Source organism: Atractosteus spatula, chromosome 2 (genome assembly GCF_055471065.1).
Source record: "Atractosteus spatula isolate fAtrSpa1 chromosome 2, fAtrSpa1.hap1, whole genome shotgun sequence".
Classification (NCBI taxonomy): domain Eukaryota; kingdom Metazoa; phylum Chordata; class Actinopteri; order Semionotiformes; family Lepisosteidae; genus Atractosteus; species Atractosteus spatula.
In genome coordinates this window covers 45,394,823-45,421,738 of record NC_142707.1, presented here as the reverse complement: position 1 = coordinate 45,421,738, position 26,916 = coordinate 45,394,823, and the positions used below count along the sequence as shown (strand labels likewise).

The following is a 26,916-nucleotide window of genomic DNA, read 5'->3' as shown; positions in this document are numbered from 1 at the left end:
GCAATTTCTGTAATTTTGTATTTGTAGATTTTTTTGTTCAAACGTTACATTTTAAGAAAGGGTTAGTGTATTCTGTTTTTCGTTCACGATAATTTACGTCATAAGGACCAATTATGTTGCTTATTTCTAAATGATTCTAGATGTTTCTAAATGATAACATAACGTTATTTGTAACATAATAACATATAACAAAAACATCAAGCAGATTCAGAAATAGCCAAATAATGGTGAAAGTCTTATACGTAGTGACAAAGCTTTACCTACTGGAAAACGACTTAATATGGGAGCTATTTTCCCAGAATCAATTAACACTAAGTCTTGCTCGTCAATCTCGTTCCCCAAAAATGTTTAACACAAGGCATGTGATCTTGATTTGACATCGTTTTATATTTTCAGAAATAATATTAAAGCTTTTTCACTATATTATTTGTGAATGTGTTTTCATGGGATTCATTTATTGGCTGATTTCATTGGCTACAGAAAGCGCCGACAGATCAGCAAGCGTTCCTCAGGCTAAAACTACATTTCCCATCGGACCTTGCGATGCGAGCCCGTTCGTAGCCTGCAGTTTGTGCCAGTCAGCTGCGCCTCAGCTGATCGGAAACAGAAAACGGATCCTTCAGGAGGTTAGAGGGAGATCTGTGTGTGAGCAATGGCTGAGGCCATAGCCGATACCAGGAGGTTGTTGTCCAAGCCACAGAACTTGAACGACGCCTATGGACCCCCTAGTAACTTTCTAGAGATTGACGTGAGTAACCCACAGACGGTCGGAGTAGGCAGAGGCAGGTTTACCACCTATGAGATCAGACTGAAGGTGAGTAAGACAGACCTGGCCTTCTGTGGGCAGACTGGGGCTGGAGAGGAAAGCAATCAGATACCTAAAAGAGACTGCGTGATATTGCTGTTTATTCCTTCTTCTTCATCTACTGTAAGAACACCGGCATGATATTGAAGTAAATGCAAGAATGTCAGCTTTTTACTGGTGTTGGGAATTTTCCGGTTTATCTTCCATGAGCAACATTTCTTGTGACAGTTCTATATTAATCTTGTATTTCTATGTTATAATACGCTATGTAACCTAAAATAATTATGCAAAATTCGAATAATTCTTAATATTAATACTTTTAGTATTAATCATAGTAAACAGTTATTTAGTATAGCTGAGGTAGGTGGGTATTGGAGTCCCTCATTATCTAACTAAAACAAGTAGAAAGGGAGAAAACCTAATGCAGAATTGTTTTGTTAATCAACAGAAAATTATTCTAGAATACACTTAAGGGAGATATTAGCACTTGTTTCCTGATGTTACACTAAATCCTCTCTAGTTTATTTGTAGCCACACCCAGTTCATTCATAATATGACTAAATCGATTTGCGGACAAAGCCTTTATATTTCTGAACTACAACTGTCACTCACTGTGGCATGTTGAGAGAAACAGTCCTGCAATTAATCAGCAGTGACATGCTTTAAGAGGGATAATTAACAGAATTTCAGCAAATAATCATCTAGGTCACTTGTCATAAACTACTAGTGATTAACACTGCCAGTTCATAAGTAATAAATTTATAATAAATAAATATTTTTAAATAAACTTGTTTGAAAAATGTTTTTTCCTTGATACGAAAACTCAGGTTTTACCAAAGACTGGAAAGGCATTGAAAAAATGTTTTGAAATTTGTCGAGAGAAATGTCTTGTGTGCACAAATGAACCTATAACTATCTGTTGAAGTGTGTATATATATATAGCCTTTACATCTAGTGCACATCCCTGAAATCTGTCAGACAAAGTGTCCAAGTTTTTGCCTGCTGTCAGAAGTTGCAAGAAAATAACTAATCATGCAAATGATAATTAATGATAATAATAGAACTAGTACAAGTGTATCATACCAGTGTATAATACGAGTGTATCAATGTATATATATTTAATTTACATGTATGTATGTGCATGTACCTGTATGTGTACTGTATATGATTACGTATAAGAACATACAGGATATGCATACTTGTCAGGTACAAGTAAGCTGAAAAGCACAGGATAGGTCCAGAGACCAGCTCACTCTTGTCACGTTTTAGAGCGAAAAGGACTTGGATCAAGTGTTCCTGCACCCACAGTTTGGGGAAATATAGCTGACAAATTAAATTTTTTACACCCTTGATCAGAATGCAAAAACTGAGTCGGAAAGGATGATAAGGGAATTTAGACATTAGTGTGCGTCACTCAAAGGTCCTGATTTGAATACAGTGGAACACTTGAGCAAGTTTTACAATTTTACAGAGAAAACCCAAGTCTGAGGTAAATTCTGCTTGATGAGAATGGAGTAGTTTTGACTTTCTTTCAGAACTGACTTGACTTGTACCCCAAGGAGTTCAAATGTAAAAAAAACATATAGGCTTATTAGTATGATTTGCTATATAGTTTTATTTAGTTGTGAATGCAGTTGACCTTGATCATCTTTTATAAGTGGCTAAAGTTATCATTTAGTAAATCTTTAACAGGCCTCTCAAAAGCAGTAAGTACACTTAAGACAATGGAATGTCAGCCTTACAGCAAATGTAATACCAGAAATATGATCAAGGTTTTGCCATGAAGGATAGGGTAGAGTTCTTGTAAAGCTCTGTAAGGCATGTTATCAATTAAGATTTTACGAATTCCAAAGACTTCAAGCACAGTATGCACCATGGCGTCCACTATAATGAAGGTCACATTTCAAACATCTAAATGGAATAACCTTTTCTAACCAACACTTTAAAATATGATAGATAATAATTTACTAGGAAGACTTGCATTGCAGCATTTACACATAGGAGAATACAAATTCTTGGCCTTTGCACCAGAGTAAAAAAAAAAGAAGCCAAACCACTCATGCAGAGTATGAGTGACTATGGCAGTCAGGATGTTTTCACAGGATGTCTTAACAGGAAGTAGTATTCCCCTCCCACTCATTTCCTTCCTTCTCTGTTGAAATTGGAAGGGGAGCTCTGAAATGAGTGCCTTCATCAATCCTGGTTCCATCATTGGTAGGTCAAGGTTCAGGTGAGTATTTAGGTTATTACTGATGACACATCTCCAAGGCAGATGAGACACAGCACCAAGGTGATTATTTGTGGGATAATGGTGCATTTGTGTAATGTATGCTTGAGCTAAGTAAACCGTAATATTTTCATATTTTCATATAATGCAGTATCCCCTAGGGGAAAATTATTTTACAACATAAAAACATCATCCACAAAGAGTCCAGGACAACTGTTTCAGATGAGAAAGTAACTGTTTTATATTATTCAAGAGTGAGATTGCATGGGGCTGAATGATATCCTAAGTCTATTTCTTTCATGGCGGGGGACACAGAGGCATTCCCCACATGGCAGGAATATAAATAGACAGCGGAGGGCGTGAGCCACACACTTCATAATACTGTTGTAATGCTCAGACTTTGCACCAGGTGAAATCAAAACTTCATCCCAGCTGCATATACAACAAGACGCCTCAATCAACAAAACACTACCCTCCAGTAACTTACAGGGGTTTGATACTGGTGCAGAGTGGTCAAAAGTCTGATTTGGTCCTATAAGACAGTCTTAATACAGAAACATACACAAATGAATAAAACAAATTAAAGACTGCTAACAAGAATGGGTTAATTACACTGAATGATTGCAAGTGTCAATGTAGCAGGGTGGTGAATTTTTTAAAACAATTTATATGCTACATAACTTCTGATTATATAACTTTTGCAGCTACCAAAACAGAGACAAACTACTTCCGACTTGTCCTTTTCATTCTTTGTATTGGAAGGCAAATAATAGTTTTACTTCTCAATGAAAGCTTTGGTGCACGCTGGTTTTTCTGTTTTGCACATTTATATGGTGGTGGCAGCTTTGAGTCTGTAATTAAGGGAAAAAAAGTTGGTGCTTATGAACTGGTCTCTAATCTCTTGTAAAAAAGAAAAAGAGATTCTGTTACTGCAGCTGCTTCATTAGTACAGGATGAACATCGTCACGGCTGCATGGACAAAAATATAACGGGGACTAACATAAAATGCAAATGGCCGCATTCAGTTTTGTTATTTTTTTTAAAGGACCTGTCATTGTGGCAGATTTGTCAGGAAGATTTGTTTTCTGGTCAAATCTTATACAGAAGCGCTCAGACAGGTTTAGATCTGGTTACGGCGATGAGGTGACTGAACATGCCTACAGTTCCCACACCAAGGAGTGTTTGAAATGCTGCCCTCGAGTTGCCCTTCTGTTTTCACGTGTATGTGTGTGAGTGATATCAGCCCGCATTGTAAAGAATGAAGAGATCTTGGGAAGCTTATGTTATCTCAATTGATAGCAGAGTCTCAAAATTGCAGATTATGTTGTTGACTTTGTACATGAAAAGGCTAGTGCATGAAATCTAAAGCTTCGTAGTAAAGTGCCTTTTTGGGGCGGCACAGTGGCGCAGTGGTTAGCACTGCAGCCTCACAGCGCTGGGGCCCTGGCTTCAGTTTCTATAGTCCTACTTGCCTGCGGTCTGTTTGTGCTCCCCTTTTTTACGTGGGTTTCCTCTGGGTGCTCCAGTTTGCTCCCACAATCCAAAGACACACTGGCAGGTTAATTGGCTTCTGGGAGAATCGGTCCTGGTGTGAGTGTGTGCGTGTTTGTGTCTAGACTCCAGCCCAGAGTTTACCCTGCCTTGCGCCCGTCGCTGGCCAGGATAGGCCCTTGTGACACTGCATTGGCTCAGGCTGTTAGAAAATGGATGGATAAACTGCATGTTGGAATACCAGGCTTTCTCACCATGCTGTTCAGATCTCAATTCATCATCCGTTTGCTGAAACTGTGAAGGGCTTCTCTTTTTCTGTGTGTCAGAGATGTATTTAGTTCCAGCCTGAGCGTTCTGCAGTTCTTGGTGGCAGTATTTACAAAAGAAGCTCAAGCAGGGAGCTGGAAAGGTGTGACTTGAAGAAGACTCCACAGCTGAAACATTTTTTCTTTTCCTTTCAGTGTGGAGTGAACTTTTACCTATATTTCCAACGGGCAGAGGTCCTTTGTTGCTCACGGAGACTTACAGTTTTCCGCCTTTTCTTTGATAACCTGTAGCCATTTGTAAAGGTTCAGATCTAAAAATTTTAAGTAACCTTCAAAATTGCAATGCACTAAACTGTTAATGGAAATATGCAAATTGTTTGCTGTTTTGCATTATTACAATTCTATCAAATTCAGAGTTTTTGTTCTCAATAATCATGACATTCCTGTCTCTGGGGGAAAAAAAAGTACAATAAGGAAAGACTGACAGTTTTGACTAAATAGCTGTTACATATTTCCGGTTGGGTGAGAATTTAAAACCCCTTTGCAAAAGTATTTGATTAATAAATTTATGTCACATGTTCCGCTGCTCAAATAATGTCACTTGCAGCTACAGAGAAGCCCTAATGCCCAGTTTATCGAGTCTTTTAGCTGTCCTTGACCTCTAGGCCTGTTCCTTTTAATTAAAACCAAAAACTGAGCTGTATTCATGCAGGCAAGGATACCATTGTCTTCTAGATTCAGTTGTGTTTGGAGGATTTGTATTACAAATGTTTATGCTATTTGACTATACGGGAAGCATAGTTCTTTTTAAATTTGTTTCAGAGATCAGCTTGGAAATGGCAAAATGTGCTTGCATCATGCCCAGATTTGTTAACTTTACTTTAAACGTTATACTAATTTAAGCTCAAAGTAACCTTAATGAAGGTTACGTGATAATGCGTAAGATTGTGTGCTTTGCAGGACTACGCTTTATTTTAAACTAGGAGTTGTTTCGTTTGGTGCCTTTGGTCTTCTGAGTGAGAGGGCACAGGAAAAATAATGGGTATTATGAGCTTCTGTGCCAGAGAACGTTAGTGCTACTACGTTTTACATTTGAAAAGGCAGAACTTTGTAAAAAGGTAGCAAAAAAAAATTGAAGTCTGGTCTGTCTCTGAAAATATTCTGTTGTCTGGTGTGGAACCATCAGTGTTAACGGTGTTTTCCACAGTGGAAATCTGCAAATCCGTTCTTGTACAGAGTGCTGCGCTCCCAGGAAAGCCGCTGGATCAAAACCGTGACTGACGCCAGACGTCCTTGCATAAAATATTGGTGTCCTGCTTCTGGTTTTATATGTGTGACGTTGGCATCTTTTGGCAGCCGAATTCTGTGAAGAGGTCATTTTGTGTCTGGAGATGTGTCCCATTTTCATTCCTTTTGTGCCATCTTCCCAGTTTCCCAGTTCCCAGTGCCTAGTCCCAGGCACTGGGAAAAAAAAGAATGTTTTTGAAATAGCTAATCAGTTTTGGTTGCCAAAAAAGTGGGGTTTTTCCCTCGTTTTAACAGAAAGTAAGGTGTAACTGTTTATGAGGCTTATACTGTATAGTATTTGTTGAACCTTCAGCTGCAAAGCACATAGCACCAAGGTACAAGTTAAGCTTTGAAACAGTTTAATTTGAAAACTGATAGAACTCTAATATATTCTTATTTAATCAATTATATATATCCAGTTTCAATTCGATCTACAGGATCTGGCAGTGATTAGGTTAAATATAAAAGTACTGTACTGATTTGGGTGTAATAATTAGCATACGCGTGTAATCAGCATTATTGTGCGGAATGAAACCTCCTGTGACCCTGCTTTACATATGACTACAAGAAAAAAGGGAGCATCTCCCACAAGTAACTTAACTTTCCAGTTACTTGCCTCAATTCTAACTTTGAATTTTTGCATCTTATTTTTCAATTGCAGTATCTGGTCATTTCAAAGCAATACGGACACCGCAAGCTCAGCGTTTAGTTCAGAGCCTCAGCAAGTAGCAGTTCTGTGTCACCCAAACTTGGTAGCCTGTCTCTTTTCTCCTTTTTTTTTTACATGAACTCAAGACCGCTGGACTAAAACAGCTACTTTAATCCTCTCATTCAGGCGGGAGAATAATGAACTAGGGGAGAGATTTCCTTCCCCCTCCATCAAGGCACAAAAAAAAGCCTCCCCACTGAAACCACAGCTGTTTACAGTCACAGCCTGGCCAAGAGGCATTGCAAATTGGCTCTGTAGCCCTCGGCGCTGTTGCTAAAGATTCATACCTGCCTAGTGATGTGCCTCATTACTCCTTTAAATGAGTGTGAGGTCAGAGCCTCAACATGCATAATAAAATCATACAGTAAAACTGTAGACCCTAGCAGACATTCAGAGCAAAGGAAAAGCCACTCTGGAGTAAACTCTTGCTTAACATGTGCCTCTGACCTTAAAACGCCACATGATACAATACGACAAGCCAAAGAAATGGTGTGTAGCTTACCGCACCCACTGAAATTCGGTTGTGGTGGACAAGGTCTGACTGACCTGGGTACAGCTGCAAAATGTGTGCATGGTGATGAGCTGGCAATAAAGTGACTGAAGGAAGATGCATATGGGCTCCTGGGTTGTTTGCACAACACAGCGACTGTTTCTCCGACATAAATGGATTTGTGACATGTCTGTTACTGTGTAAATAAGATGCCAGTCTTTATTAGCTGTGCTTAATGGTGTGTATTGTAAAGAACACATACAGTATTTACATCCACAGATGCTTCCCCCTAAGGAACAAAAAACAGCCACACAATCTGCTGCAGTTGCATTTTAAATGGCTACTATAAATAATCTCTCTTGTTTTGCTTTTAAGTTGCTTATTATTGCTTAAATGACATGTAGCTCCATCGGTTTGATTATTGTGTTACTGTTACTTGCTGGGATTCCATTAGTACTTGAGGACCTGTTTTTCCAGGCAGTGTCTGGGGAGCAGTGTGGGTTAATTATCTTTATAAGTTCTATAAATTAATCTAAAGTTTATTTTATATGTGCAAGCGAAGGCAACTCTAAAGAGTATAAATACAATTTGAATGACTTTAGAGTGGTTTCCTGACAATTATCCTCATTTTGCTTTTTGTTTTGAGAACACATGTAAGAATTTCCTATATGCAAGAACAATTAGGTAAATCATTAAATAAATACTAAAAGGCTCAATATTAAAAAGATATCTGCTGCAGAATCAAAAATAATTTGCAATCCCATTTCTAGCATACTTGTTATATCCGTCTTACTATGCACTTTTTTATCCCTTACAATATATTTGAGCTATTCTAATATATGCAGTACCTCAACAAAACTTTCCTTGTTTGGTTTATAATCATATAATTATAATATCAGGGCCTGTATCAGTTTATAATTATATATCAGTGCCTGTAATATTCTTTGTCACCAATTCTGTTTTGTTTTTTAAGAAAAAAATCTGTATGTTACTTTCCACCCCAGGCATAATATGAATGTGAAGAATCATTACTTCTTTTTGTTAATTGGTAGCAATCATTAGAATTCATGTTATTCACGAGTTACCAACAGCTTTTGTAGATTATAAGTATAATTACAACAAAATATAAGTAGATTACAACACTTCCTTCAGTGCAGTTAGAATTGCATTCAGACTCATTTGAGTCCACACTTTATTAAGATTACTCCATCCTCTCATTACACTGACATTGCAAAATGGATGAAAACTTCAGAATTTTACTTTATGGAGAGGAACAGAAAAAAAAATGCTTCTCTGTTGCAGCTTTTCCTTTGTTGTTGTTTTGTTGTGACCTCTGTTCATTAATAAAAATGGGCAGCCTGTCAACCACAGTCAAGTGTAATCCGAACTATACAGCATCCTTTCAGGCAACTATTTTAATGGAAATGTGGAGCATATTGTATCAAGGCTACCATATCCTACTTGAAATGACAGTATTAAAAGTAGAAGTTGATACTATGGTAACAAAACAGCTTTCTGCAGCAGAATCGAACTCTGTTAGGCCCAGGAGAGTGCGCCGAGAGGCGGAGACGTTCTTCATTGTTCTTTTCTTTGGAATATGATGCGATGAGATGGCATTGTGCTCTGCCTGGCTTCCATTTTTTAATACTTGTATTTAGAGGGGACTCTTTAACTTGACTTGATCCATCCTGCTAAAAGCTAATGCATAGCCAGCCTTGAACTGTTCACAGATAAGTGGTGCAACCTCTCTGCTTTTTAATGAGTGATGGCATTGTTTCTAACACATGCATACATTTGAATGCCGGCTTCAAACCCCCATGTAAGCAATGTGGGAGCTTTTAACAGATCAGTAGGGGCTAGATGTTGAAGAAGTGAACTAAGTAGATCTTGGACAATGGCTATTTTTGTCATAGAGACGGAACTAAAGCTGGTCTGGGCTGTATTTCTCAGGCTGTCTTTATTAAATATCATTGTATTGTCAAAGCTATATCAGTTGGTATGTCAAGTGTGGCTGTGAAAGCTGCGGCTATGTAATCATATTATTTGAGCAGCCCATTTTTATAAAACATCACTATTTGTTTTCAGCTTTCTGTTTCTTAGCATTTTGGCATGTGCTCCTTCTGTGCTCCTCTCAGTTTCTCTTTATATACAAGGGGAATGTCGTCTCTTGGTCGTTTTGCCGCCTGTGGTAATTGCCATCTTTCAGGTGCAGGGAAAGAATTTGGTAGCTTCTTTTTAAGGAGAGCTTTCTTTCTTATTTCTTTCTGTTTTGTGTCCTGCTACTCCCTCTCCCTTATTTCGACTTGCGTCGGCTTCCTGAAGTGGAATACAGGCACACTGAAGAAAAAAATAAATAAAAAATGAACAGAACATCAGTAACGTGGTGGACACTGGAAGCATGTGATGTTTCTTGCTTGTAAAAGTGTCCTGTGTAGTTTCTGGATGCTGTTAGATTTTAAGTAAATATGCCTTTATGCAAATGGAGAATGGAATTATAACTCTATGGAAAGGTGCTACACAAATATCGACAGCGTGAACCACTTATAGAGTTGACTCCTAACAGAATGAGTTAGGAAACGCTTTTATAACTACTTGTTTATGACGGTCTTGTACAATTTCATGCTTAAATGTAGGTCATTCTGCATTTTTCATGGGCTACATTCGGCGTTAGCTTGTTGCTGTGTCGTACAGATAGAAATAGAAGTTCCACCTTCACTTGCAAAATGTTGCAGGAGAAATGTGGAAGTACTTCCAGTTGGCCACAAGCAACAGTTGATCTTGTTCACTGTTAAAAACTGTGGAAGGACTCGTGCAGAATTGTAAGAACTGCTGTACAGTATATGCTCTCTGAAGCTGATCTTGTAATGTCAGGCTGCCTCAGAGCAGACTCAAATTAACACTTATTGAACAAATACACCCTTGAGTATAATTTAACAACAAACAGTGTTTCTGCAGGGACCACATTGTGTTTTAAAACCAATTACCAATTTGTTTTTATTACTGTCATCGGTAAAATTGATCTGATGAAGATTTAGTGTGCTGATTGTAAAGTGATGGAGTTGTCACTGTATGGATGCGTGCCATTAATGTGGCATTAGTGTTGTTCAAATAAGCAATCAGCCAACATATCATAATATATCTGCATAAAGAGCTTCTGCCTGCAGTGGTCTGAGTCCTGAATGCGGAGAGGGCAGCACAGAGACAGACCTGTACTCTACCTAACTGAGTGTTAACAACAGTGCTACATTACAGAGTGAAATCATGGACTCCAGGCTGATTTTATGATTACACTGGGGAGCCTTATGGAGTGTAAGTGGGGTATTGAAGGGAGACTTTCTAGCTGGAAAATGTAAAATGCCCCTGGTCCACAGAATTCAGCTGGCCCCATGGTGCTTTACTGCAGACATCTGTGTCCTGGGCATCACCTCAGCCCTGTCTGGTGAAAAGAGCTTGTGTTTCATCAGTCTTTCACTGTTTAACGATGGGTTGAAACTCGGGGTCACTGCAGTAGTGTTTCAGCTCTTAGTAGAGCTTGTTAAAGCAGGCAAGGACCTATCAGAAATGTATCTGCCCATCTGTACTCCTGTTGAGGATTTCATTTTAAACTCAGAATGCACTGACATGTGAAATGTGTTTGGGATCCATTATTCACTGTGCACATCTTCCCACACAGGATTGGCCATTCTGTTGTTCTCTGGTGCATTATCGGCTGTAATCCACCTACACGCGAATGACAGAATTTCATTCTCTTTGCCTTCCGTGTTCTTATTTTTAGATTTCTGTATATTTTATTTTGTTGCCTGGAAGATGAAAATGACAACAAACGATTGGGGGAAATACTTTTTCTGAGTTCTTAAAACCTTGAAGTATGGGTCCTACAGTAATGGCTTAGCAAAAGGTGATTTTTAGTGCCGTCTGTTTAGTGTGGTGTAAGTGTGAGAAGGGATATTAGACTTCCCTTTTTGACATGTTGTCATAACATTCATTATGTTTCCGTGCTTTGAAATAACGCTTTTTATCCCCGAAGACCTCAAAACTCTTTCCACGGAGGAGGAGACCCACTGCATCCCCCATTGAAGAGCAGGATCTACCTGGGCAGAGCACAGCGGTGTTGTGCCAGCAGTCCCAATACACAACAGTTCAGTAAGAGGAGTGGGAGAAATTGCTTCCCCAGCTGAGCACAGGCAGAACTTTAGGATGGCCGTATCACATTGTAGAAGCCAAGACTGGAATTACACGTCTGCTCTTTCAAACAGTTCCACAAAATCTTTAATGACTCAGTCGTCAGGACCTCGATTTATGGTCTCACTGGGAGGATAGCAGCTCCTCCAGCCTAGCGTCCCTGAGCACAGCCCTGTGGCATTGGTTAGCTGTGCAGGAATAATACATGTCCTATTCTCCTAGCACTGGTGAAAGAATCTTAATTTTTCTGACCTCCGTGTACACCTGTACGTGGTCCATTTCATGCCTGAGTCTAAATTAGTTTGTTTGCAGCAGTTGCATGTAAATAAGAAAACAGACTCACAAGAATGATAAAATAAAGCATTACATTAAGTAAGGGCATTAAGTGAACTTCAGAAAGTGGATTAATCTGGGTGCTAATCACCCCTCTGCACTCTGCTACTCTCTATTCCTCATAACTCCTTCAAGAATTTGACTGCCGCATGTTAATCACCCTGTTGGGCCTCAGTGCATAATTGCCATAGCAGTGCTCAGTATGAGAAACAATGTGCCTCATACATATTCTAAAATAAAGCTGAAATGAAAACAATTAGTACTGTATGAAACACTTAAAGCTTTTTTTTTCTACCAGCGGTTGCCATCAGTGAGAAGATTCCCTTCAGATTTTAAAAGTTAAATTAATCGGTACGCTTTTCCAACAGGGAGTGGATTTGTGTCAAAAACCATAAATACTGCGTTATTTGTAGTTCATCAGTAAGTAACTGAAACAGTAATAATCAGTTACAACATCATTTGCTCTATATACAGTACTTCAAACCAAATAATTCTCAATAACATAAGATACAGTCCATTCTGCACAGTTTGTCAGTATCTAAGGCAGATTTCTATAGTCTTGCACTGGCAAAAACAATGTTTGCCCTTTTAGTTGTTTTGTATGTATTGTACCTTTTATCAGATGTTGTTATTGATGTTCTTTCTGTTGTTGTCTGCTGTGACCCTTACAAGGTGTACAAGTTGCCTGATTTTGGTTCAACAGCTTTAAATTAGCAAATGCATCCCAATAAATATACATTCAGGGCTTTCTGTGGTCACTAAAGCTCAATATGACTCTGTAATCATGCTTTAAACGTGACTTAAAAATTCAAAGTAAATATAAGCAAATGTCACTGTTTATAGAGAGAGAAATACAAGTGTTTGACTCGAATCAGTATAGAAATGGAGAAGTGGAAGTGGCTTCACTGCTAGAGCTCAGAGATTTCAGCGGCCAAACAGGAACATCTGGCACTGAACCTCCTGAGAATAGACAAGCAGTCGGGTTGAGATTCGTTTCTCTTTTCTTAAAGGAAAGAGATAAACACCTTAACAGCAATGCTGGATTCGATGTTGCTTTTTTTATGTACAAGAAGGAAAAATCCAACAGCGTAGCCGACAGACCGGTAGAGCACACACGTCTTTGTGTTAACATCCCCACGTTTATGGTTTATTTGAATTTTGGAACATCTCTTGGGTATGGGGAGGCAGTGACACTTTGCGTGAATATCTGATGAGAAACCTGGTCTGCTGCTAGTTTTTAAACTTTGTTGATGCAACTACACTCATTAGGTTACATTTCAGGAACAAATGAACAATTGCCACTTCCAGTGTGATGAAGTACAGTGTGGTCTCTGCTGTGCTGTGGTAAGAGAAGTCTGGCTGCAGGACGGATGACCTTGTTCCAGGGAACAGACTGGAGCCCACTGCCTCCTGCTTTTCCATGTGCTTTTACAGAAGGGTGCTGTACATCGACGTAAGTGGTTCATGATCACAATACCCTCTACACCGTGCTTTGTCAGTCTTTGGTTGACCTTGTCTGGGTAAAGTTCTGTTCCCTTCGCCGCTGTCAGCACCCTCCTGTTGGGGCTCTCTGCCTTCCTTTTTCTTTTTGAAAATGATTGGAGTTTCATTTGAAGGGGTCCACTAAATATAAAATATTTCTTTCCCTTCTTTTCTTCAGTTTGCCAGTCTAATAAGAAATGCTAATTAAAATCCCCAGTGGGTTTAATAAGGACATAGGGGACTCAGTTCCTGCTGTACGTGTTGGAATCAGATTCCCCTTCTCGGGATATTTTCGGATTTTCCAGGATTTGTGTTGCTGTAATTCTCCAAGATAAAGAATGGAATGACAAAATAGAAGTGGATAATCAATGTAAAGCATAGCCATTTTACTGCATTTCTAGTTATTTACTTTCAAAACATCAGTTATACGTGTGCACATTTTAAAGTGTTAAACTAACAAGCCCTGTTTAATGAATAATGTTCAGCTTTAAAAAATGTAGTTCAGGTGGGTAGCTGCGTCAGCATGCGTAGGCTGCAAAGGAACAAGTAATAGGTTTATTTCATGCTGAAAAAAAGAAGAAAGAAAACGCAACGTTTCGGCCGTGGAGCCTTCTTCGGGTGTGAGGGACACCCTCACACCTGAAGAAGGCTCCACAGCCGAAACATTGTGTTGTAAAGAGGTGTCTAAACTGCTTTTCATTGAGTGAACCAGTAAGAATTTCATCTCATTGTAGTGTTTTTATCAACTTAGTGCCACAATTAAAATAAAGAAACAAAATCTTTTTTTTTCTTTCTTAATAACAAACACCTGGTAGTTTTGTCCTCTGTGAAGAGGTGAAAAACCGCAGTAGACCCAGTGGTAGTCGAACACGGAGATCAGCGGGAGGGATGAAGTGATCGGAAGAGACACAGTTTGTCTGGATGTAACAGAGCCTTGGCATTTTGTTTGTCTGGCGGAGCCATCTTTGCAGACTGCTTTCGCTTCCTTGCTCATATAGCAGATTACCATCAGCTCAGACTAAGGAAGTGAGAAAATGTGTGAAAGATAAAACATAAGGTGTTTGTTACTTTTGTGTGTCTTTAGAGTTTCATGTCACTGGAATGTACCAAGAGATCTTGTCTTCAAGAGGCCTTCTGGTTCTCTTTGGTACTTTTCAGATTCTACAGTCAATTATAGATATAAGGTCAGCCTTGACATTCACAAGGGTTTGGTGCAAGTCCACCCTATGTTGTCGCTACCGTATAGTATATATGGTTAAAAGACATAATTAACCTTCCCTTATTTGACAATTAAAGTACTAATGCATTGATAAACCAGAGCAAACAATAGTAATTGTTAAAGGAAACAACATAAATCTGTCCCTCTCGTCCAGCAGATATCTGCACTTTTTCTCTGTGCCTCCATGATGAGCCCCTCTGGTAATGAAAAGGGCAATAAGACTCTCAGTGTATAAAGTCGTCTCCAGCCTGTCATTCCCCACACTGCTGACGCAGAACCTGGAGTGTTCGTTACAATAGAAAAACAGGACCACACTGAGATGCTGGGTAGTGGATAGTGGGTAGGGGGCAGGGAGAGGCTCACTCGCCAGCTAGATTTGTCTTGCGATCCTAGTCTGTTGCGCAGCTAATGTGAAAGTTCGGTTTTGGTTCGGTTTCATACTGCTCTCTTCTTCTTCTTCCTCCTCCCCCATACATCCTGAATTCTGTGAAAGTCCTGTGTCGTTGCCATTGTTGTCAAAAACCTCTGGTCTCGCCATGGGCGAGAGTCAGAGTTTGCGCAAATTAAAACGCCAAGTAGCCCTTCCTGCTCCCTAGGCGCTGTACTGACTAATGTACAAGCAAATAACTACAGTTTATATAGCAAATATTCTACTGTGCAAATGTTCCAACGTGATCTGCATACATTGTTGTCAAGTAAGTTGCAGTACTCAGCATCGCCATCTTGCAATCAAGAGAAATATTTCAATTGGATTAAAAGAGATGTTTTCACAAGCCTGCTTGTTTGCAGTGTAATAGGGCGGCTTCACATCACCGGACGTTTTGTTGGTCCATCCTGAATCACAGAACATGGCGTTGCACAAACTTGGAAATGTAGTCTATTTTGTGATGGAAATTGGAGATTTTACAAGTTACTGTGCACCTTTTACTTTTATTGGTTTGAAATGCACTCATCAAGACTGATTCTTTCTAACTTCAAAATATAAAAATAGCCTTGCAGTTCCCTCTTTAATTATTCTAAACGTTTAGAGCTTTTTTGCTGTATTCAAGATGACGTTTTTGTCCATGTCCTTCAGTGTTTTTGTCAGGTTAGATCTTTCAGTAAAGATTTAAATGACGTATACGTGTGTTTACAGTCATTGCATGTCACTCAATATTCCATTGACCGTCTAGTTTAGAAACTGGATTCTTTTATTATTTGCGTCGTTGTTTATTTTGACTGACCTTTATGCAAGACAACTTGAAAGATTTGCAAAGCAGCAAATGCAGTTTTATAATGGTGAAAAGGAGATGAGATGGCAGCAGTGCAACAGTCGGTAGGTTTGAGGGTGGAGGAGACCTTAGGATCTGTGAAGTGCAGACTGTCTTAAAAACATTTTTCCTTTGGAAAAGAGTCGATGTTCCATTCTCAGACCGGAAGGTTGTGAGTGACAAGGGAAGAGTTGGTTAAATGCCTGCTAGTGCCCATTGCTGAACGAGGCCATGGTATTGTGACGGTGTAGAGATTGTATTGCCAGAGTAAAAAAACTGAGGAAGAAATATGGGCCTTAGGTGTGCTTGCTGGGAGGCCAGCAGCCATGTCACCCTGCAACTTACAATTTGCACCCCACTGAAGCTAAGCAGGTGTGAGCCTGGTCAGTACCTGGATGGGAGACCTCCTGGGAAAAACTAAGGTTGCTGCTGGAAGAGGTGTTAGTGAGGCCAGCAGGGGGCACTCACCCTGCGGTCCATGTGGGTCCTAATGCCCCAGTATAGTGATGGGGACACTATACTGCAAAACAAGCACCGTCTTTCGGATGAGACGTAAAACCGGGGTCCTGACTCTCTGTGGTCATTAAAAATCCCAGGGTGTTTCTCGAAAAGAGTAGGAGTGTAACCCCAGAGTCCTGGCCAAATTTCCCATGCCTCCTAATAATCCCCCTCTATGAATTGGCTACATTACTTTGTTCTCCTCCCCCCGCCCCCCCCCCTCCGACAGCAGGCGGAGCGACGCGCCGGTTGGATTATTCTTGGTCGCATTTAATGGCAATGTCAGCTCAAAGATTTGGTTCAAACCACCAAATGGAGACAGGCGTGCCGACAAGCGGACCCTGCTGATGTGGGATTAACGCTAGAATGAGAGAGAGAGAGGTGTGCTTGCTGGGGAAAAGCACCCTTCCCTTTCTGGAAAGGTGAGGGTAAGGTGAGGTTTGTTTTCAGTCTAACCTTACCTTACCTCAGTGGGAAAGTTTTTGAAAGTGAAGGACTTGCTTCCTGGATGGATGCCTGACCGTAGACCTGCATTTCCTGGAGTGCTCTTGGCGCGAGCGTTTGTGCTCACCGCATATGCCTCACTTGTGAAGTGAGAAACCTTGAGGACTTCATTTCCAAAGTGAAATTTTTATACGTTTCAAAGATGTGTATGGCAGGCTGTAAAAAAAATGAGTTTCTTATCATCAATTGGGATTATTTTGATTTAAACCATAATTACAAGACCAGGCAGCCAAGCAGCCCCGTAGTAAGCGGCTCTTCTGAGACAGATGAACAGTTAGTACAGTACTTTATATATGTGCAGCAAGTCATAAACAATTGTAGGAAACAGCATTCAGAGTGTCAGCCATATCAGTATACGACATTTCTTCATAGTCAGGAATGTATCTGGTTGATTCCTTCTGATATTATACTTCTGAGCAGCAACATCTTTTTTGTAATGTTGTGACCAAAATGATACCAACTATTGTAAATGTGGTTTTCTTCGTGAGTGAGCTTGTGAACCACGACACCGGTTATCTTAAATCTTGGTGGGTTACCTCACACCCAGGCCTGCTTCAGGCTTGCACCTCAAAGCCTCCAGTCATACTTTATACACCCACAGCAGGTCACGACCAGTTTGGTGAAACGAGCCATGCTGAGCTAGTTGGTCTTCTTCAACAAAGGTCCTCTAGCTCCAGATTTGGAAGGAATCATTCAAGAGGCGGTGCAAACATGTAGTGAAACAGAGCTCTTACATTAAGAAGGATGGCAGCCTGACCTCCGTTATGTTCTCTCGTTGGTATGCATCATGTAAGACAAACCGCTGCTGTTTGGCCCATTAATTCCAATCATGGTATGCATCATATTCCATACAGTATAGTTCACTTAAATCAGTATGAGGCTATTGCTTAAACCAAGATGGCTACCTAACTGCAGTTTAGCTTTCAACATTCAAATTGTCTTGGTTTCATCACGCCAAGACCTCTTCAGAACTGCACCTACAGGTTGCACCCTGTAGTGCCACTCTTCCCTTGTTAGAAAATTGGTCGGCCAGTGAGCCCCAGATGCGGTGGGGTTTGTTCTAGCTTCCCCTTAGTTTGCTCACAGCTCTCCCACGCTGGTGAGGTAAAAGTGGACCCGTGGCAGTCCCCTTTCAACCTCTGCCAAGCATTTAGAGCTTTCTTGCTCATGCGGGGTTTCATGTTGCACTGCATGGGTATTGACTTGTTTAAAAGGAGAAACTGCCTGCAGTTTTCTAGTCAGATATGTCCTTTTTTTTACTTTAGGTGCTACTGGTGTATAGACCAGGATTTCCAGTTCTACCCTGCATTGAATCAAACCCGGGCATAGAATAAACCCTTTACCATGGGTAGCTAAAAGCTAGATTGTTGTACCATTTCCATTTTTATCTAAATACCATAGTTTTGTGTGAAAAGAACTTCCAGTGCGGTTGCTGAGGTAGTGTCACGGGGGTGTGAGAGGGAATTTCTGGACACCCTGAAGTGGATTAGTGCCTCTTCAGTGGCCTATTACCTGTAACCATGATATGTTGTTTCAGGGATTAACTTTATAAACTTCCGTGCTGAGGTAACAGAACTCTGAGCGAAAGCCATTCACAAGCCTGATCCTAACACACCGGACAAAGAGAGCGCACTAATCTGCATCTCCTGTTACTGCAGAGGAGAGAATTACACATGCAGCGTCTCACCTGAACAAAAAAAGATCAGCGCTGTACCTGTTTATTAACGCCGTTGTGGGCTCACAAAGGCACAGAGATATTTAAAGCCAGGGAGGGCAAGCTCAGGTAAAAAGCTAATAAATGAAATAAAAGAGTAATCCAAAGCTTAGCTCCAGAGCGTTCTAATCTTTCTCTCTGGGGGAGTTTTCCTTTAAAGTCTTTCCTCAGAATCCTACTGCAAAGAAAAAAAAAAGTTTCCCCCCCCCCCCCCGACAGACCTGACTTTAAGGTAATTGGTTGTTCAGTGAAATTGTATTTCAATTATGAATTCAGGCAAAGAATTTATGTGCCTTACCTCTAAAATGCATTTTAAATTGAGTTTGGGCAAGAGCAAAGCACAATGTTCTTTACAACAAACAGAAATGAGGCTGCCAAGGAAACACTTCAAGGGCAATATACTAACTTATTATATTAGACATAAGTATGACCCACTGCGGCCCTTGTAGAACCACTTGAGTCAGAAGTCATACAGGCTTTTCTGATGCCAGACAATCTTCATAATGATTTTGTTTACTGCACTAATTTATTTATTTTATTTTTGCACAAGGCCATGAGCAGTAGCTGAATGCGGATGGTCTTGGCAAAGTGGTTTTCTAGAATTTTGGCTGTCATGGGTATCGCAAAAATCCTGTTCGAGCTGCAGATGTGTCCATAAACACAGATTATTAGCTTCTTTTTCTTATTAGTAAGAGATTGCCTCCGCCAAGTATGTTTTGCTTTATTTTTTGGTAGCGCTCTGTTAATTTCTTAAACCAAAGATGCATTTTCCCCTTTATTCTTTTGAAGAAATAAGGTGACTTGGGCCATAAAGCAAAACAGAGTAAGAGAAAAGGAAAAGAAGGACGGGGGGGGAAATTGATGCAGAAAAACTCCCGTTGGCAAGAGGTACATGTGTACCTGGTATGGGTGTTGCGTACACAGTGTGTCCTCAATCACTTTGCAGTTCTCACATGACTTCACATTTTAATTCTATTACCTCTTCCTCTGTGTGCAAACTGCTGTTCCAGTTGGCTCTTTCCTTTTGCACTTTCCCAAATGAAAGCCTCGTTTTCTGTCTCTTTTACAGACCAATCTTCCCATTTTCAAGCTGAAGGAGTCCCGGGTGAGAAGAAGGTACAGTGACTTTGAATGGCTGAGGAATGAACTGGAAAGAGAAAGCAAGGTAGGCTATTCAAATTTCACGCATTTCTCATATCATTAAATGCAAAGGTGTTATATATAAAGAAGGTCATCTTTCCTTTAATTAATTCCACTTTAATTGGCTGCAATCCCAGGGGCTTATTAGTAATGATCGTGATTACTTGCATATACGTCGTGCTTTTCTTCGCTAAGGATCCAAACGCTTTATACTGTATATACAGGAAAGGACTCGCTCATCCTGTCCCAGAGTGCAGCACACAGCAGATCGGGGAGAGGCAGAACTTTAGGAAGGCCTTATTGTACAAGCATCTGTACAAAAAATCTTAATTCTTTAAAGAATCTTTAATGACTCAGTCGTCAGGACCTTGATTTATGACTTCATTGGAAGGATGACGGCTTCTCCAGCCCAGTGTCCCTGGGCACAGCACTATGGCGTTAGTTATGCCTGTTTGTTGTGCAGTGATCACTGTGTGGGAACTGTACATGTTCTATTCCTAGCACTGGTGTAAGAATCCTGCTTTTCTAAGCTCCATATGCACCTATACATGGTCTGTTTGATGTCTGAGAGTAAATCCTACATTTAATGGTTTCCCAGGCTTTCCTTCATACTGCATTGTTTTAATCTGTTGTGTAGCGTGACCGCCCGCGTACTGTAGTTTCTTTGTAGTTTTGACATGTGTTGAGGGGGAATTATGTTTTTATTAAAACATACACTGGGATTGACACCCCTACTTTAACATCTGGATGTCGCCTCATACAGCACAATGTCTTATTAACCACCATATTCTGGTCTTGATGTAAGAGCGCCACCTACTGGTCCACCAGTACCACTTACAATAGGATCCTATTTTCCCTTCGAGGTCTCCCATGCGAGTACTGACCAGGCCCAGCCTTGCTTTGCTCCTGAGATCAGACAGCATAGTTTGATACCATACTACAGTACAGTCGCTGCCCTTGCATTTGCTTGGTCAATCATTCAATACGTCTAAACTGAAACAATTTATGTTTTTGCGTATTCCACCCTCTTGAAGGTTAAATCTGCAATAATTCAAGATTTGCTCCCAGTCCGCAATGAACAAGAATGATTTGAACATTAGAAATTTTTCAAAACGGGGGGGCCCATTCAGTCAAACCAGTTGGTTTAGTTTTCAGTGGCTAGGTTACCCAATGATTTCCATATTTTGAAAGGAGCGATGTTATCACTTTTAACACGTCACTAGCTCGCTTGTCCTGGTTGCCTGCAGCTGTTTGTATGAAGAAGTGCCTCCTATGGTCAGTTTTTAATTCACTTCCCCATAGTTACCATTTTTGTCCTCCGGTTCATGTTTCACTGTTGATTATGAAAACGTCAGTATGGTTAGCTTTTTGAATATTTGAATCCTGTTCCCAATAGTTTTCTCTGTTAAAACAAAAAAAAAGATTTTGATCTTTCAGCCTGTTAGAGGTTCATAATATTTTATTCAGAATAATGTTGTGCTTCCCTGGACTGGTTCAAGGGTAACAATATCTTACAGTATCATTTTTGTATCTTAGTGACAACAATTGTACACAGTATTCTTAAGGAGGTCTATACTAGAGCATTGCACAATTTTAACATCCCTTAGTTTAATTTTTGTGTGGTTGATTACAGTCTATAGTGTGTATACTATACACTATATAGTGTCAAGAATATGAATGTGTATACTTTAACATAAGTATTTTTCATAGATTATTTTGAGCTCAGTGTTTCCCAGTGTTCTCTTCTTTATAGTGTATGATTTGCTGCTTTTAGGTAACACGGTGCACATCTGCATAAAATGTCATCTACAAGTGTTGGCCCTGTATTGAAAGTTTTATAAACCTGTTTGAATTTTCTCTGTTGCTTCTACAGTGTCATCAGACTTTCTTCCTATGTTGGTATTTGGAAATTTCTCTGCTTCACTATCTTAAAATCTACATTGGTCATAGAAATTCACTGTAAAGTAAAAAAAAAGATCACTGTAGTACTCCATTAATTATATCACCCCCAATTGACTGCATCTTGGTATTTCTTGGCCTGTCAGGACAGCATTTTGTGTTTGGAGTGCGGAGTAAGGTGGATGTCCACCTTAACGCTTGTTTGGCAGTTCTGCAGTTTTCCAATCTCATAATATGATCAAACCAAATCAGTCTTCACTTCTGCTAGATTGTTTTGAGAGGTAGCTGGCTGTTGGCCTTGTCCTGCCATTTGGTAAGTAAGATGGGATGGGCATAGAGAGAGTTGTATCAGTTCGTTTTAGCAAGCTGTTTGTTTGTTATATCCCAGCTCTCTGCCCCATATGGTAGAACATGTATAACTGTACAACAGACGTATAGCTATGGGCATAGACACGACTTGAGCTTGCCGAGATCTTTCTGTTGTTCACTGCGTTGTGCAGTCCGTTCAAGGTTGCTGCTGCTCTGCCAGTCCGCACCTTGATTTCAGCTTCAGTGTGATTGTCGTCCATGATGAGGCTGCCCAAGCAGGTGAAATTGGGTGGAATTTCAAAATCTTGGCTGCTTAGATATATATGTGGATGTTGTGCAGGCATGTTGCTAATCGTGATTTTGATATTTTTTCGCTGATATTACAAGGCCTATCAGTCGACCAAGTCGAGCTAATCTGGCCATGTTCTTCTGCAAGTGACTGGCTAAGCTGCAGAGCAGAGTTATGTCATCGGCAAAATCTATGTCTTCTGGTTACCACTCAACCGAGTGGGTTTTCCATTTGATGTCTGTTGCACCAGCCAGATTATAGCCATGCCATACAGTACTGGTGACAGCACACATCCCTGTTTGACTCCTCTTGTCACCTTGTGCTCAGAGTGGACAACAACTGTACAAACTGGTTTAAGACTGCAATGACTCTGACCAACTTGTGACAGCTGACAGCTGTATCTTGTCATAGTCTTACCAGGAATGAGTGATAACAATTTGATCATGGATGGATGGGTTTCAGTTTCCTAACATTATTTCACTTCACTTGTGTATTTATATATATGTATGTTGTTTGGCAATATGTCTAGAAATAGAAAAACACAGTGGGTTGTCCCACAACTGGCAAATTGTGTCAGAGTGCCACAAAGTGACAGTGTTTGTGATACCAGCTTGTGGAACAGATCTTCTGGTAAGGGAAAATATTAGAGTGAATACTGTGCTGTTCTTGGGTTTCTTTGCAATCTAGGAAGACACACCCAGTGGCCTCTGTGTTTTTGCGTGCTTGTGATACCGTGAAATGTGCCTGAGTCACATTGGGCTCATTGACTTGAAATACCGTGAACCAAAAGATACAAGCTGCTCTGAATTTCATTCCCCTTTTTTACTTTTTCTGAGATATGGCCCTTAATAAATTTGAGCTACAGCCTCCAAAGCAGGGCAGTAATCGTTTTGTAGTCTAGGTAAAGCTTGGTCCAATACTGCTTACTAAACCAATTTTGATCCCATATCGCTGGCCTGTCCGATGGTCAAATGAAATCAAAGCGCATTATATTGTGAACCAAATTTTTATATGGTCTCTACCTAAGCTTAACTTGTCTTTTTTTCCAAATTTTCACAAAGGATGTTTCTGATGGGTTCAGAACGCAACTTCATCACTGTGACTTTGCTTCCCTCACAGTGTGTGTTGTCTCCTTCCACCTTCAGGTTGTAGTCCCTCCTTTACCTGGGAAGGCTTTGTTCCGTCAGCTGCCATTCAGAGGAGATGATGGGATATTCGATGACTCCTTCATAGAAGAGAGAAGGCAAGGGCTGGAGCAGTTTCTAAACAAGTAAGTCAGGGGAATCTCCATTGTGATGTGATTTCTGCCATTTTGTTTTCTTTCCCATGTCCCAGTTTACCTTAAATTAAAGATTGTTTTATAAAGGTCAGTTTATAGCTTTATCCGAGATTGGTTTTAAATTTAGAATTGCCAGCTTTTCGTTGTCATACCCAGCCAATTTGAGATCTCTAATTGAGCGATTTTACATCCCTTGCTCATGCCTGTAAACTCCACAGCCGCACACGGGGAAGAATGAGGAAGTGTAGGTAGACTCCTCTTCCCCACCCACTTTCAAGTCAAGCTTCTTTTAAACGCCTTGCATCAACACTAGCCTGTACAGCAGGTTCTGTGTCTCGGGCATTTCACCTACTGTATGCTTCCAGTGTCCAGGAGGCCCCAGGGACTCCAAAAGCAAAGAGAGCCCGGGCTAGAGAAGTGCCAGTCACAGTCGGCTAGAGACCTGACCCAGGCTCGAAAACCACGATCAGAGAGCTCCACCTACAACCAAGCAAGAGCTTTCACTGCTTGAGCCAGGGCTTAAATCCATTCCCAGAGAAGCCAGATCAAACTGATTTTAAAAGTGCACTGTGAATGCAAAATCAAATGTGTTGACCTAGCTTTATTTCATCTGATTTTCTGCCACCTGGATAGATAGTGGAGTTGAATGAGAATGTACTGATTTCTGCAACTACTTATGTTACTTTTTCCAATTGTTTCGTAAGGCCGAACAAACATTTGTTTGACTATATCCTGATGAGCCTCCATGTTGCAGAAAAGGGGACTTTTCAAGTTTTCCAAATGAAATTGCTTGCAGTTAACAAACACATATATCATTCATGTCATGTAGAATATATCTTTTTATAATTACCTTGAGAATGATTAAAATTGAGGAAAGGGCACAAGTGCATTCTACCTGAGTTTTAAATTTGTTTTATTTTCCATACGTAATTTATGCTAATTACTACTGAAATTACAGTACCTAATTCTTTGAAGAATGTTGTATGCACCCCAGCTTATTTTTGATCCAAGGGTGTTGTTCCTTTTTTTGCATGAACAATAAAAGTTATATTGTAATTGTAATTATTTGCTGTGATTACAGACATTGCTATTATCTTTGTTTCATGTGCAAATGTGGCAAAGCTACCCATTTGAATTTTAATCTGTAAAACTTGGTAAATTGGCAGACAGAACTGTAGAAATGTTTAGTAATTTAAGAAAAAAATATATGGGAATTAAAAGGTATTGTTGATCATGTAATTGTTCAGACTTAATAGCAGAGAAGTCTATGACAGTCTATAACCATTTGCAATTTTCTAAAGGTACCATTAAATGTTTTGTAAAGGTACAGCTTAACATTACAGCTTAATATTGTCTTCCGCTTCAAGGCCATCATTTTAAGCACTGCATTCAGTGTCTTGCTCATTTGGAATGATGATAAAAGTGAGAATGAAGATGAATTTCATACTATAGTTTATGTTAAGGGGAAGAAAATAGATTAAACTAAAGAGAATGACAACAATTGTCCTAATTGCTGGTGTTGTGTTTGTGTTCTGTATTGTGCCCCGATGAAACATGATAAAAACACTAAGGGATTATTTAGGGAGTATCGCTTGCTCTTGAGCCATGATCTCTGTCAATGCTGCAGTCCAGTATCTGTGAATGGCCGTCTTGATAAACAGCTGAATGGATGAAAGAAGGTAGAATAAAGCATTTTAACACTGCAGGGGACTGACCGAGGTTGGTGGAAAAAGAAGACCAGGTGTCATTTGATATTTCAGTTTTGGGAGGACGCATGTGCACTGACATAATGCTCAGATCTGCCAGGCTTCAGGGTATAAACGGCCTCCTCAAACGACCATGTGCCAGTTTTTTCAGAATCTGATCAAGGGAGTAATTTCGAGTTCATTCAGAACGCAGTTCATTTTGATTAAGGTCTTCTTCAGACCTAGAGAACCAGAGTTCCCTTAGCTAAAAAAATTACTGGCTTAACTGATCAGTATCCTACAAGTATTCCCAATCTTTGGACTGGAATGTTTTGCTAAAATGTTTTATTCTAAGATTTGGCGCAAAACATATATCTGTCAATCAATAGTAATATTAATATTACAGTCTACAGTACATTTATGTGGCATGCATTCTATGTTTCGTTGGTTTTATTTTAAAAAGTGTATACATATGCTGTTTTTTTGTAGTTATATATTGTAGGGTTTTTTGGGGTTTTGTCAGCCGGTGTATTGTGCAGAGCTGAATTGTAGATTTTAGACACTAATTGTGTAAAATCTGTTTGTCTTTCAGAGTGGCTGGACACCCCCTGGCCCAAAACGAACGCTGTCTTCACATGTTTTTGCAGGACGAGACCGTGGACAAAAATTACACACCTTCCAAAATCAGACAAGCCTGAAAGACACAGGGATGGATGCACACCAATAGTATCTGATTTTTTTTCCTTCACAGAGTTCAGATGTTATGGCTAATTTTATGGTTCAGAAAATGAATTAATAAAAAAACTTCACCGATCTGGATTTAATTCCTCACAGATCGCCTCAACGATGCTTATGTTTTCACTCTGTCAGCCTGAACTCTTGAGACTGTTATGCATAGTTATCTATCAGAAATCTTTTCACTTTAAATTCCACTAACTGCTTCTCATAATTTTCACTAACACTCTCTCGCAAACAAAACTGAACTCAGTAAAAGTATCAAATCGTTAGAAAAGAAACTCATCTGCTGTGCCCATGTTTAAACAAGCTGCACATTTTCACTTGTCTTTGGTTTTCAGTTTCATATTGATTTTGTGTTAATTACTAGTTAATACCTTCCACTAACTGAAATACTGTATGTGCACCAACCAACACTTCCTTGAAGCCTATAAATGATTTTCTACTGCAGAAACAGTGAGGAAATAACAGCATTTATACTCTGTACATTTAAATTTGTATACTGCTATGCCATTTTGTTTACATTGAAATTTTCCAATAAAAAAAGGTCAAACTTGTATGCATGACACAATGTGCGCGTCAAGATTTTCTTTGTACCTCTTCTCAATTCAGCTTTACTAGCTTTTGTCCACTAGCTTTTTTAGTTGTCTGATGTTTGCTCTTACAATCTACGACAAAGTCGTTCAGACTTCCAGTTGAGCACAACTGGGGGAAAAAAAGCTGGAATCTCAGATGCTGAGAAGGTGGAATAAATGAAGATGCCGCAAGTGGTTCTCTCTCTCTCTCTCTCTCTCTCTCTCTCTCTCTCTCTCTCTCTCTCTCTCTCTCTCTCTCATCCTAGCGTTAATCCCACATCAGCAGGGTCTGCTTGTTGGCACACCCGTCTCCATTTGGTGGTTTGAACCAAATCTTTGAGCTGACGTTGCCATTAAATGCGACCGAGAATACTCCAACCGGAGTGTCGCTCCGCCTGCCGTCAGAGTCGGGGGGGAAGAGAACAAAGTAATGTAGCCAATTCATAGAGGGGGATTATTAGGAGGCATGGGAAATTTGGCCAGGACGCCAGGGTTACACCCCTACTCTTTTCAAGAAACACCCTGGGATTTTTAATGACCACAGAGAG

The 26,916-nt window shown here is 40.0% G+C and overlaps 1 protein-coding gene across 1 annotated transcript; it reads left to right on the top strand.

Annotated features, from left to right (window-relative positions):
* Positions 1-553: 553 nt before the first annotated feature.
* On the top strand, positions 554-26,362 carry snx3 (sorting nexin 3). Its single transcript, XM_088933442.1, has 4 exons — positions 554-814; positions 19,527-19,622; positions 23,240-23,364; positions 25,651-26,362. The coding sequence occupies exons 1-4, from the start codon at positions 653-655 to the stop codon at positions 25,754-25,756; spliced, it is 489 nt and encodes a 162-aa protein (XP_088789568.1). The 5' UTR covers positions 554-652; the 3' UTR covers positions 25,757-26,362.
* Positions 26,363-26,916: the final 554 nt, after the last annotated feature.